This window comes from Sander lucioperca, chromosome 4 (genome assembly GCF_008315115.2).
Source record: "Sander lucioperca isolate FBNREF2018 chromosome 4, SLUC_FBN_1.2, whole genome shotgun sequence".
In the NCBI taxonomy this organism is placed as follows: Eukaryota; Metazoa; Chordata; class Actinopteri; order Perciformes; family Percidae; genus Sander; species Sander lucioperca.
This window is the reverse complement of record NC_050176.1, coordinates 39,412,781-39,425,548: the sequence shown is the minus strand read 5'-3', so window position 1 is coordinate 39,425,548 and position 12,768 is coordinate 39,412,781. Positions and strand designations below refer to the sequence as shown.

At 38.4% G+C, this 12,768-nt stretch overlaps 2 protein-coding genes across 2 annotated transcripts in view; both read left to right on the top strand.

Moving 5' to 3' along the window:
• The first annotated feature begins 580 nt into the window (after window positions 1-580).
• pold4 (DNA polymerase delta 4, accessory subunit) lies at window positions 581-6,287 on the top strand. The gene is made up of 5 exons (XM_031314033.2): window positions 581-711; window positions 2,378-2,493; window positions 2,952-3,035; window positions 4,487-4,598; window positions 5,394-6,287. The coding sequence occupies exons 2-5, from the start codon at window positions 2,388-2,390 to the stop codon at window positions 5,416-5,418; spliced, it is 327 nt and encodes a 108-aa protein (XP_031169893.1). The 5' UTR covers window positions 581-711; window positions 2,378-2,387; the 3' UTR covers window positions 5,419-6,287.
• Window positions 6,288-7,451: 1,164 nt separating this feature from the next.
• The window catches only part of si:dkey-28b4.8 (sarcoplasmic/endoplasmic reticulum calcium ATPase 2), a 40,286-nt gene continuing 34,969 nt past the window's right edge, over window positions 7,452-12,768 (top strand). The window contains exons 1-5 of the mRNA XM_031314034.2: window positions 7,452-7,866; window positions 9,290-9,409; window positions 9,782-9,799; window positions 10,194-10,276; window positions 10,507-10,611. Coding sequence (XP_031169894.1) covers window positions 9,292-9,409; window positions 9,782-9,799; window positions 10,194-10,276; window positions 10,507-10,611 — 324 coding nt within the window. The 5' untranslated portion in view covers window positions 7,452-7,866; window positions 9,290-9,291. The remainder of the gene's footprint in view (window positions 7,867-9,289; window positions 9,410-9,781; window positions 9,800-10,193; window positions 10,277-10,506; window positions 10,612-12,768) is intronic.

Here is a 12,768-nt window from a genome sequence, read left to right as displayed (position 1 = left end):
TTGTAGCACTTATACCTGTATGTATTCTAGTTATACTGTGTATAGTTGTAGCACTTATACCTGTATGTATTCTGGTTATACTGTGTATAGTTGTAGCACTTATACCTGTATGTATTCTGGTTATACTACCTGTATGTATTCTAGTTATACTGTGTATAGTTGTAGCACTTATACCTGTATGTATTCTAGTTATACTGTGTATAGTTGTAGCACTTATACCTGTATGTATTCTGGTTATACTGTGTATGTTCAGTAACCACTCTGATCTTTAGCCTTATCTCTCCCATGCTGTTATTTATCCTGCAAAAGTAATTATTATTGAATTGTATTTTTACTGTTGCTATTGTGTATTTCATTAGTCTTATTGTACTTTTGACTAAACACAGTATCCACAAATGAACGAAACACCTCAAAGGGAGGTTAAGATGCTACAAATACAAGCCTCTGAAGTATGAAATAGTGATTTCGTTTAAATGTACTTTAGTAATCTACTGCCTGCGTACCAGGGATACCATGTATATGCATGTCTGTATATAGAGTGTAATTAGGTATAAATTCCGACAGGAGGCAGTAAAGGGGCCCAACAGTCTCGAGTCGACCGTAGAGACAGAAGAAGGAGACGACGTCATTGTTTTGGTCGGCTGGTTCTGCTGCAGACTGAATGAAGAGGAAACATTTTTCAACATCTGATTTGATAGTTTAAATAACCAGGTAAGATCTGGAGACTAAAAGAAGACCCTGCACAATCTCAGAAACCTTTTAGCTGAACGTTAAATCGCGCACGCTGAAACACGTCTATATTATTAATAACGTTAGCTTATTGAGACATCTGATTGTTTCCTGCAGTTGATTATCGATTAGTAACCTACCGTTTGACATACTGTGGCTCCTTTGTCTGTTTTAAAGGTTGTTGGTAACGTTAGATGATTGTAAAGTTGTAATAACTCTACACGTTCTTCCAACCGAATAAGTGCATGACTGTGTGGAAGAAGGAAGGCGTGGCCGGAGAGGCGATCGAAGGGTTCACACGGCGGTAAACATTATAATAAATGATCCGATCGGCAGGCCGAGGAGCATTTTATACACAATAAACATTCATAATATATGTATAATTAACCGGATTTCTGAGTTGAATTTGGTGTGACCTTATGAGAGTGTAAATTCAGGACCAGATGTGTGTGTGTGTGTCACCTTAAGGTCCCATATTATGAAACCTAAAATACAAGTGAACTTGAAAACTATAGTTTTTAAGTTCATACTTGTATTTTGGGTTTCTAACAGAATGTGTTCACAATTCACTTCGATTTTATTTATAGTATCAAATCATAACAAGAGTTATCTCAGGACATTTTACAGATAGAGTAGGTCTAGACCACACACTATAATTTACAAAGACAGTCTGGGACAGACCCAGGCTCTTGGTAGGTGGTGTCTGACGGTGCCGGTTGGGGGTGTGATGAACAGTGGCAATAATAGTCACGATAAAGATAATGGAACAGTGACTAGAAATAGTAGTCATAGTAGTTCATGTCATAGCAGGGCAATGCAGGGCGTTACAGGATGTAGCTGGGCACAGCAGAGCGTAGCAGGGTGTAACAGGGCATATATATATATATATTATTTGACAGTTTTTGGTTATAAATAGCATGTCACCACAAACAATTGACCTGTAATTGTTTGTGGTGACATGCTATTTATAACCAAAAACTGTCAAATGTAACACTGTTTAATATGATTGATTTTTAAGATTGAAACCAGAAGTAGTGTAGCCTTTGCCCAGACCAAAGACGGTACATGGCCCAGACATGTTCAACATAGGAGGTTCATGTGAATGTTTTGAAGCAAATAACAGCTAATTAAGCAATGTGTGGGCAAAATGTTTTCACTTAATTATTGCTTAATAATTACTTATTATAAAAACTTAATAATTGACAAGTACCTACTGCTATGCAAATTAAAATAAAAGAAGGTCTGGTGACCATAATGAGGCAGCAGCAACTAGCCTAATATCATGTGGAATTAAATTAGTTTATTTTGAATAAATGTGAATAATTCAAGGTAGTCTCCATGCATTACCAGATGCTACAACTGGATTTAGGTTGGTTTACTCTGCGTAGTAGTTCATTTTAAATGGGGTTAAATCAAGGCTGTGGCAGAGCTACTCCCATCGGAGCTACAAATAGGCTACTTGTTGCCAGCTATTACCAGAGAAAAGAAAGGTGGTAAGGCTGTCTTTGGGCTGTGCATATTTTCCCATTCAAAATTGTTAACATCCTCTCAGAATAAAATGATTATTATTTGATTTGAAAAAAATCCCCAAACTTTGAACAGTAATGAAGAGCATGGAGTAAAATGTATGGCTGTGTGTATGTTTTAGATCAGTCACCATGACAACCAAGCGCGGACTGATAACTGATTCATTCAAGGTGGTGAAGAAAGCGAGGAGGGTGAAACGAGAGAAGAGGCCTTCTCCTCCTCCTCCGCCACAGCAAGGTGAAGAGCAGCACCGTGTTTGTATCAGTCAAACACATTCATTGTACTGTATGACACATCACTTTGAAAAACAGGCCATGCAATCCAGATTTCAATCAGCATCAGTTTGTAAAAAAAGGCTTAAATATATTTTTCATTTTCATATTTTCCAGTATATATTTTAATTGTGTTACCTTAAGTTCCAGGTAGCTTTTAAAAGGTATTTTTCTACTGATACATACACATACTATGTGCCCTGTAAAATTCACAATGTCACCAATTTCTATAATAATTAAAGCAGTGTTTACTTACCTTGAAGTTGAAAATGATTGGTCATTAGATTTTTTGTAGTTTTTTTGTTGTAAAAAAACAAGTATTTTTCAGCTGGATATTATTAATGTTAGAGCAGTGTTAGAGTTCTCTGATACTTGTGGGTTAGGGTTAGGGTTACTAACTGTGACTTGAATTCTCTGAATCAGAGGCTGACACTGAAACGGTCCGAGAGGAGGAGCTGCAGAGGCTCAGGCACTTCGACCTGGACTGGAGATTCGGGCCCTGCACAGGTAACGTACCTACATATGTGTAGAATATCTGCTTTTGGAACAAGATAAAGGGGTTTCAACTTTGATATTATTCACTACTTGGAATTTGTATACAGGATGAGAATCTCTGAGTAGGCAAAATGCGTTAACACATGTATACACAATATAGTGTGGTTGATACTATACACCATTTGATTTCATATGAAAAAAGGAATAAAATGAGGAGCAGTTTTACTCAGGCTGCAACTAACAATATTTTTTTTCATCAATTGATCTCTCAAGGATTAGTCAGATTCATCGATAAAGCTACCGATTATTTTTTTGATAAATCTATTGATTATTTTCTGATAAACGATAAATCCTTTGGTTACCTAACCAATAAACAATAAACATAACTTCTACCAATAATCTTTGAAAACATTCTATTCAAGTAATACAATATAATACAATATTGATGTATATAATACAATACTCCAATCCAATACTATAATATAATATTATTGATAATAATAATGTAGTATTGTAAGTAAGTAAGTAAGTCAAGTTTATTTATATAGCACTTTTCAAAGATGAAAATCACAAGGTGCTTCACAATAAAATGAAATACAATAAATAGAAGACATACGAATACAAAGGAAAACAGGTACATACAATCATAAAAATATTGTAGTATTGTATTATTATACCATAGTAATGTATTGTACGTATCAGTGTCTAAAATGAATTAATGAAGATCACAATAAAATATTTGAGATTAACAAAATTTGTGACTTTGTGTAATGACAACTGGCCAGCCTGCAGAAGTGGACTTACATCATATGTGTCTCGGAGTGTCTGTCTGTCTGTCTGTCTGTCTGTCTGTCTGTCTGTCTGTCGGCAGAATTACGTTTATCGGTATTTTAAGCCCCCAACGTCTCCTTCCAGGAAGCGCTGCCTGGAAGGCGCTAGGATTAGTTATAGCAATGGTTATGGTTATGGTTAGGGTTAGGTGCCTTTAAGTCAACGGTCGCAGCGATTGCGAAATTGCAAGATAGGGCGTTTATGCAGCATTCATATGGTGTCATGTGGTGATGGTGCAGTGGATATGACACATGTCTTTGGTGTGGGAGACCTGGGTTCGATTCCCACTGTGATACATCAACCAATGTGTCTCTGAGCACACTTAACCCATAGGTGCTCCAGAGGCGTGTTATCTCTGATATATATAGCAATTGTAAGTCGCTTTGGATAAAAGCTAAATGACATGTAATGTGTCAGAGTAATTGGGAAAATGAGTTTCTGACTGGGACAATTCACACTGCATTAACATTATAAGATAGGGCATGCTTTGGTGGAGGTCGGCGTGTCCTTCTAGTCTGCCTTGTTTTTGGGTCTGCTTTATTTGGGAAAGGTATAGTTGAAGTGGTGCAGAAATAGCTTTAAATCACACAACACATTGAATAATGGATCCTATTATCTCTCTGTCTGTCCAGGGATCAGCAGGTTGCAGAGATGGGAGAGAGCAAAGCTGAATGGTCTGAGCCCACCCAAGGAGATCAGAGACCTGCTGCTGCAAACACACACTGACCCCGAGTACAACCGGAGGTAACACACACACACACACACACACACACACACACACAATCCCTGTGTCCCAATACCCATACTATTTAGTATGCCAGAAAATATTTAGTATGTCTCAATACATAGTATGTCGAAATCCAGTATGTCAGAAAATACCAGGATGTCCTACAGCATCAGGTTGGATTTTGCAGGATGCAAGCAGGCATGCTTTTCTGACTATTCTGACCCACAATCCTTTGCGCAGCATATATGAGCAAGAGGGTCAAAGTTTGAGCCACAATGCTATGAAGAAGTAGTATGTCATGGTACGTACATGGAGACGAGACATTGCTCTAGGGGGACCGCCCCACCACGATAAGGTGGGGATCCCTTCTTTGAGATATTTTCAGTATGGACCCATGGCAGACATGCATTAACGCAGGTTGCCACGCACCACTTACTGTCAGTACTATCATTATGAAATGGAGAATGTATCATGCTATGAAAAAAGGATATCCAACTCTTACTAAGGCTGAGTATTACCTCTATGCTTTCTTAGTACTGACCAAAAGGTGTCAGTAGCCCTAAGTATCTAACATTGTTAGCGTCCATAAAGAATGCCTGCTTGGCTTCATATTGTTCTTTAATTATTCTATGATCTCACAGAATTACAGCAAATCATAATCATGATTCATTTTAGTTTATTTCATTTAGGCAAAGTTCATGTGCTGCTGAAAAATGTGGAATGATATTCAGCCCTAACTCTTGGAGACACAGATTCATATGAATAAAGTCTGCATTCATCTGTTGGTAATGATTGTATTCTTTGTCTTTCAGCCTGTGGAGCGAATACCCTTTGTGAGGAAGACATTGTAAGAAAGAGAAAAGAACGCAGATTCCAACAAAAGTCAAATTTATATCACCTCAAATCACACATATGTCTCTGAGGGATTTACCTTCTATCCTTAAGCCCCAAAAAAGATTTCACAGGGGAAAGATATTTCAACCTGGACCCTATTTTCCTATGATTTTGTGTCTAAGTGACTGATGGGAACAACAATCTTTGACATTGGTCCAGTATTAAGAGAGACCGCTGCACCTTCAATTTACATCCACTAAAAGTGCTTGTTTTGCCACCAACATGCTCAGATTATTATTCTAAGTGTCTGACAACATTATGAAAGTATCCCTACAGAGAAAGACCTTTTTGTTAAGGGTAAGATCCTTTCAGTTTAACATGAACCAGCCCCTAAATTGCCAGACTCCATTCAAATAAACAGTCATTTTATCATTGTGAAACACAATGAATTCAAAGTCGACAAAAACAAAATGAAACAATCAAAAGCTGTCTAAGTCTGTCTCTCTTGCTCTGGTTTGGTTGAAATAAACCTTTAATTCACCCATTTACATGTGAAAATATGCTGGCTCTATACTCGCTAAAAGTACTGATTATTTACATGGAGTCTGGTGGGTTTTGGGATGGTGCTTTAGGGGCCGTTTCTGGTTAAACAAAAAGAATTTCACGCTTCCAGGTCCTAGGGTCCAGGTTGAAAAATACTGAAATGACCCTTTAAATGGTAAGAAGAGCAACGGAGGAGGAATCCCTCTTTCAGAATGGAGACAGAAGAATGACAGAACATCCAGTTGTGTTTTTTTCTTGCAGATGTACAACCTTGTCTTCTACACACAGTTTGTATTAAAAAAGATTTAATAAAAAAGAATTTGACCGAATTACTGGCTTCTTCTGTCTTGCTGTGTATAATGGAGGGGTTGTTACCTGACTGTTGACACTGTAGACATGAAATTGTGAAGGAGACATAAATGACAAAGAGTTCTACATTCACATGATTTGCTACCCTCTGGTATCTCCCATGTGGTCTGCACACTGACATACATTTGTCTCAGTCTTTTTATAACTGACCTAACAACGCAGTCTCTCTGTTTTACTCTTAACTCCACAACATACACGAGGTAGAGAATGAGTGTGTGAATGTGTTCTACAATGCTACCTAGAGATGGAAACATTGGAGAGAGAAACACATGTACGACTTCTCGCAATATGTTGGTCTCTCTTCATATACTGTATCTAATCTATTGAGAATGCAGTTGAAAAAGAGAATGCACTTTTCACATCTAAGTGAAAAAGTTAGACACTGTTTTGTAAATGTTATTCTTAAAAATACTGATTGTGGAGGTTACTGGCATCAACTTTGCAGCTTTCATTTAAAAAAATGTAACCTTCCACCAGAAGGAAAATGAGGGCTGCCAGTTACACTTTTAATGTATTATCCCGCCTCCAACGCTGTTCGATTGGTGTGCAGTGTCGTCAAACACTCAAAGCTTAAAGCTGATTGGTTCGCATGTCGATTAGTTGAGCGACAGCAGACGCACCGCCCGCTGATTGATCGAGAGCTCGGTGACTGGGATCTGAGGCGGGGCGCTTCTGTAGTAAAGATTCTAGTGGGCGGGATTTGAGAGGATTCTACAGGTTGATGAGTTGCGTCAGTCTGATTCCTAGGCCTCTCATTGGTTTATTCTTAGCTCTGTTAGGTTTCTGCATTGTCAAATACCGTTAATGACGTTCATTACGGGGCAGCGGCGTCAAGGTAGACATAATTAGCCTCGATAATACGAGAAGACAGACGACTTTTATTTTTTTTTTAAGTCCAAAATCTGTTATTGTTGGAAGAAATACAGCTGCCATTTACCCATTGGTCGTGCAATAAATAATTAACTTTCCAAAAAAAACTGAAACAACCATTGTCATGAACTGTGCATTTAAATTATATCACGTCATGTATTATTTCTTAAGCAGAGATTTTTACTTTGAAGAGTCAAGACCGGAAGTTGTGTTTTGTGCGTGTTGGGTAGCTTAGCTAATTTTATTGGCATTTGGCTGTTGCGTTGTTGCCTGTGGGTTGAGTAATGACCTACAGACAGTACTGCAGCCAGGACAAGGAGTAGTAATACCACACTGTCTGTAAAAAAATAGTCTTGAACCATATTTAGACAGTAATTTGCCTTAAATAAGCCTTAATTTTCTAAACAGACAGCATTTTTACCGCTGTTTCAATGGAAATATCGTTTTGATGAGTTTTCACTCATGAGCGGCTGTGACAGTAACGTTTTAACTTAACTAACGTTAACTTAAGCTAGATAACGTTAGCCTGTTGTAAAATCAAATTGTCAAATTATTTGTTGCTGCTTTTTTTCGTGGCCGTGGGGAGTTGAATCCAAAACGCATGGTGCTGTGATATATCCTGTTTTACTAAAAACTGTAGGGATAGTGGACAGACGTCGTCACACTCTGGTAAGCAACCTGTTCATCTCCGGAGGATTAACGTTATAACATAGCTAGCTAGCTAGCTAGTCACCCACAGAGACATCAATATAGCTAACTCATTAGCTATCTGCTAGCTTGTGGCTCGAAGGCTTTAACGTTACCCGTTATGATTTTTCACCTGTCATTTGACATATGGCTTATGGCGTATATTGCAGCCATGTCAAATTGCTGGCAAACCTCATTCGTAAGCAACATGTCTCTGAGTATCTTCTGTCATCCATATTACCAGAATTTTCTGAATTTAGGCGAGGCTTCTGGTAATAACAGCGATAAAGTTTGTAACGTTAACCCAATATTTTATGTCTAACGTTAAGCAAATGACCGGAAGTGCCATCCTGATTACTGTTGGTAACCAATGTATTACCATAACATTAGTGCGGCTTCTGTGCAGAATGCAGGGGCGGCCGCTCGCTTATATTTTGCAGATGCGGAAATTGGCATAACGTTAAGTGATTTTAGGGCCATCCTTTGGAGTTAATTATCTTAAACACAGGCCCACTTCTTATAACCTAACTTAAGGCCTTTACAAATCATTGAAAATAGATTTATTCAGCATAGCATCTGTAATGAAGCACGTTACCGGTAAATGATGTTAAAAGTTTTTGAATTATTCCAAGCTGCTTGCTTACACACGGCCACAGTGGTGGGAGGAGATCATGGGGATAACAGGCAAAGGCTTTCTTACCGTTACAATGTCATTTAAATGGTTAAAACTAGCATACTGGATGCATAAGATGTAAACTCCACCGAATCCAATTGTATGCAACACAGGGAGATGTGTTTTCAGAGCCAGCTGAGCTCACACCCTATGGATAGTGATTCATGTCTCTTGGGCCTGTTTGTCTCTGCGGGTTCCAGTTTGTGTGGTTGCTTGGCTATACAGTACATCTCATTCCCCAGCCAGCTAATGCTGTAACTGTGTGTCGTTTTTACATTGCATTACAAATATATTTTCATGTGTGAACATCACTGAAATACTGCCTTTTTATTAGATTTTATAGAGTAGTTGTGCTTTATCTCTGATATGATAAATAGGACTGATAAGAACATTAGTCTGAGGAAAAGACTAAATCTTTCAGAAATATTTTATAATGTATCATGGAAATTGTAAAATGTAATGGACATTAAAATGAAACATATTTGCTGTTTGCAACGTTCAACCTAAAATATTGTCAGCTAAATTAAAGCCATATTATCTAATTTTTGTTGTATAGAATGATGATAATATACACTCCAAACGTGTTTAATCCAACTGCTTTTCTTACTTTCCTCAGTACTGCCTCTGTAAGTTTGTAAAATAGGGGTTTGAAGACTGATTGTGATATTTCTGTAGTGTAGAATCTTATATATTGCTGTTGCCTTGTGTTCTCTCTCCTTCCTCCCTCCGTAGTGATGGATAATGCCCATACTAAGACCGTGGAGGAGGTTTTGGGCTTCTTCAGTGTAAATGAGTCTACAGGTCTGAGCTGTGAGCAGCTGAAGAAGAACAGGGAGAGATGGGGACCCAACGGTACCAATGGAAATCATTTTTCTCTAAAATGACAACCATCATTATAACAAACAACATATTGTACAACTACAATTGTATTGATGAAATGTTCAGTAAATGTGTACATGGATACACATTTACTGGACAGTGCTGTCAATCTGCATCATATCCATTATATATATATATTCTGTTTTCAGAAAAAGGAGTACTGTATATCTGCATCATGTTCAAGTATAAGCAAGCACTATATTAATCTAGTACTGCTGCAAAAAAAATCATATGCACATTGTAATTTATTAAACAAAGTAACAGTGGTGATGATGATGTAATTCTTTTTAATTTTCTCCATCCCCCCTTCTTTCTAACTATCTTTAACTCTGTTTTTACTCGCAGAATTGCCAGCTGAAGAAGGTAAGCTATCTATCTATCCATCCATCATTCTATCTATCTATCCATCATCTATCTATCTATCTATCTATCTATCTATCTGTCTATCTATCTATCTGTCTATCTGTCTATCTATCTATCTGTCTATCTATCTATCTATCTATCTGTCTATCTATCTGTCTATCTGTCTATCTATCTATCTGTCTATCTGTCTATCTATCTATCTGTCTATCTATCTGTCTATCTATCTATCTATCTATCTATCTGTCTGTCTGTCTGTTTTATTGTATCCTTTTCTGTTCCTCTTCTTACTTTATCTTTCTTTCTTCGTCATTATCTCATCTAAATCAAAGATACTTTGTTTCTTTGTTTGTTTCTTTCTTTGGCTCATTGTGTTCCTTGGTGTCTCTTTATTCAGGGAAGTCACTTTGGGAGCTGGTCCTGGAACAGTTTGAGGATCTGTTGGTTCGAATCTTGCTGCTGGCTGCGTGCATCTCCTTTGTAAGGAAACACAACCGTGCACAACCACAAGCAAACACATACACACTCACGTATACCAGTAACTGTAATCTTTTCAAATAAGTGGAGTTTGTATGCACTGTGTATTTGTGTGAACTAATACATTAGTTTAACCCTGCTCTACACACACACAAATGAAATGAGTGTTAATAACACAAAGCCACATTCAACGCAAATCTTCACCTTTCTCTCTGTCTTGTCTCGTCTCGTAGACCCTGGCTTGGTTCGAAGAAGGAGAGGGGACAATCACAGCCTTTGTTGAACCCTTCGTCATCCTCCTCATTCTCATCGCCAATGCTATTGTGGGAGTATGGCAGGTAAACAGTGTGTGTGAGCAGGTTTTGTGGCTTGACAATCATATCATCATATCAAGGCAATTTCTTAGACCATTTCATACTATTAAAGAATATTTAAAATGGTGTTATGAATTGTTAAAAAAATTCTGCTGCAATAATCCTCTAATTTCCCAGATATGTGTTTTATGTTTGACAACTATGATGTCCTTAGTCATAGTTAAGTCGGAGTAAGGTCTGGCTCGTCCACACATGTATTCTAGGAAAGAAGAAAAAACACTCTGGGTTGTTTGCATTACTTTAAACCTGGGGTGTCAAACTCAATTTCACAAAGGGCCACACTGGAAAATGAGAATCACATCAGAGGCCAGACATGTACACTTTACTGACATGATTTTTAATATATTTGACTATATTATTGCATGTCTTATATAGTCTTTTTCACATACAATTTGGTCGACATAAAGTTCTAAAAACGTCAGCAAAAAGTTCCTTAGTCATCATAGAATTGAGCAAAAACATGCATTCTGATGACATTTTCAAAAGTAGGCCTGAATATGCAAACTCGTTGGTTGTGGGGAATTTCTGAGTCTCAAAGTCGGCAGATCTGCCGAATTTGGCTTTGAGTGACTCGTGATTGCGGTTTGCAAACATTTTCCCGTCTTTTTGGTTTGCCGCACAACAAGGCGGGCCAACATTTATTGTGAACCTAAACTGATTTGCGGGCCGGATCAAAATTTGCAAGGGGCTGGATTTGGCCCGCGGGCCTTGAGTTTGACACATGTGCTTTAAACCAATCACAATCGTCTTGGGCGCCGCTAAACTCTGGTCGCAGAGACGGTAACTCTGCAAAATGGTCTCGGGAAGGAACTTGTTTAGGTGGAACATTTGCACCACGTAAAAGAAAACACCACATACAATATTAAATGAAATTAACTGTTGACACAATACAGTCACAAAGCTTGAAATTTGGACAAATTCTTGTAAACTTAGCTGCTGGCGTAAACAAACCATCCTCTGCTCTCTACCAGCGGTAACTCCATATGGCTAATTATTATGCAATTAGACTTCGAGGACGATGTGTGCGTTCTTCATTCTTTCTAAACTTCACTCAGTATTTTGATGTCAGGAATATGATTTATTTTATTGACAATAGCTCAATAGCCCCCGGGCAGTGAGCTTTCAGAAAAAGTGTTATCCTGAACAATATAGCCCTGCTAAGCTTTGTGCAGTCCCATTTACCTGGGACAAGCTGTGAACATAGCATATTCAGTGAAAAGAGCCATTACCTCTCCCACTGCCAACTCTTATGCTGCGTTCCAGGCAACCTGTAACCCGTGTTTTCACAACCTTCTACCGGTGAAAGTGCCCTGGAACGGCAGTCAAACCCGTAAATTATAAGTCTTAGAGCATGACAGCAATGCCAGCCCTAGCCATTTTAGTGCCCTAGGTGCCCTCTGCTGACTAACTCCATCCTCACTGTATCAGAGAGGGCTGGCCAGTCAGCAGGATCTGTAGGTGCTGCAATGACAGATCCAGGATGAGTTGCACATGTTCATTACGGATGTAAATTTGGGATAGAATTATATAGAGATGGTCTGATACCATTTTTTGCTTCCCGATACTGATTCTGATACCTGAACTTGCGTATCGGCCGATACAGTTTGACAGTCAGTTATAACGGAAAAAGAACATAAATAAACTACTTTAACGTAGATTTTCTTTAGGGCTTTATTACGTGGTATTGGTTCGGTGCATAAACTCCAGTACTTACCGATACCGATACCAGCGTTTTAGGCAGTATCAGAGCCGATACCGATACTGGTATCGGTATCGGAACATCTCTAGAATTATATCTGCAACTGTAACATACAATTACAGAACTCACCTGCTTCAGACAACATAGCAATGTATCGGAGACCACAAACAATTGCTGAAACTTACATGCTTCAGAGAGCAATATAGATGTGAGATCAGAAGGCCCCTCTCCACAAGCTGCTAGGGGCTTCTGCAAGTGTTTCCCGAGTGCATCTGGACAGATATAGAGTAGATTTACCTATTACTTTACAAGCAAAATAATGTAGGGGCAAACAACTGCTGCAGCCTGCACACTACTACTCGCACCAGTTCCATGTTCAACATAAATAACTTGTTAAGACAAGTAACGTTAGGATAAGCATA

What these genes read in the sequence shown, in the direction of transcription:
- pold4 (XM_031314033.2), top strand. Translation starts at nt 2,388, where the DNA reads ATGACAACCAAGCGCGGACTGATAACTGATTCATTCAAGGTGGTGAAG. An exon ending in GAGATTCGGGCCCTGCACAG is followed by an intron (nt 3,036 to 4,486) that starts GTAACGTACCTA and finishes CTGTCTGTCCAG; the next exon opens with GGATCAGCAGGTTGCAGAGA. An exon ending in GACCCCGAGTACAACCGGAG is followed by an intron (nt 4,599 to 5,393) that starts GTAACACACACA and finishes TTTGTCTTTCAG; the next exon opens with CCTGTGGAGCGAATACCCTT.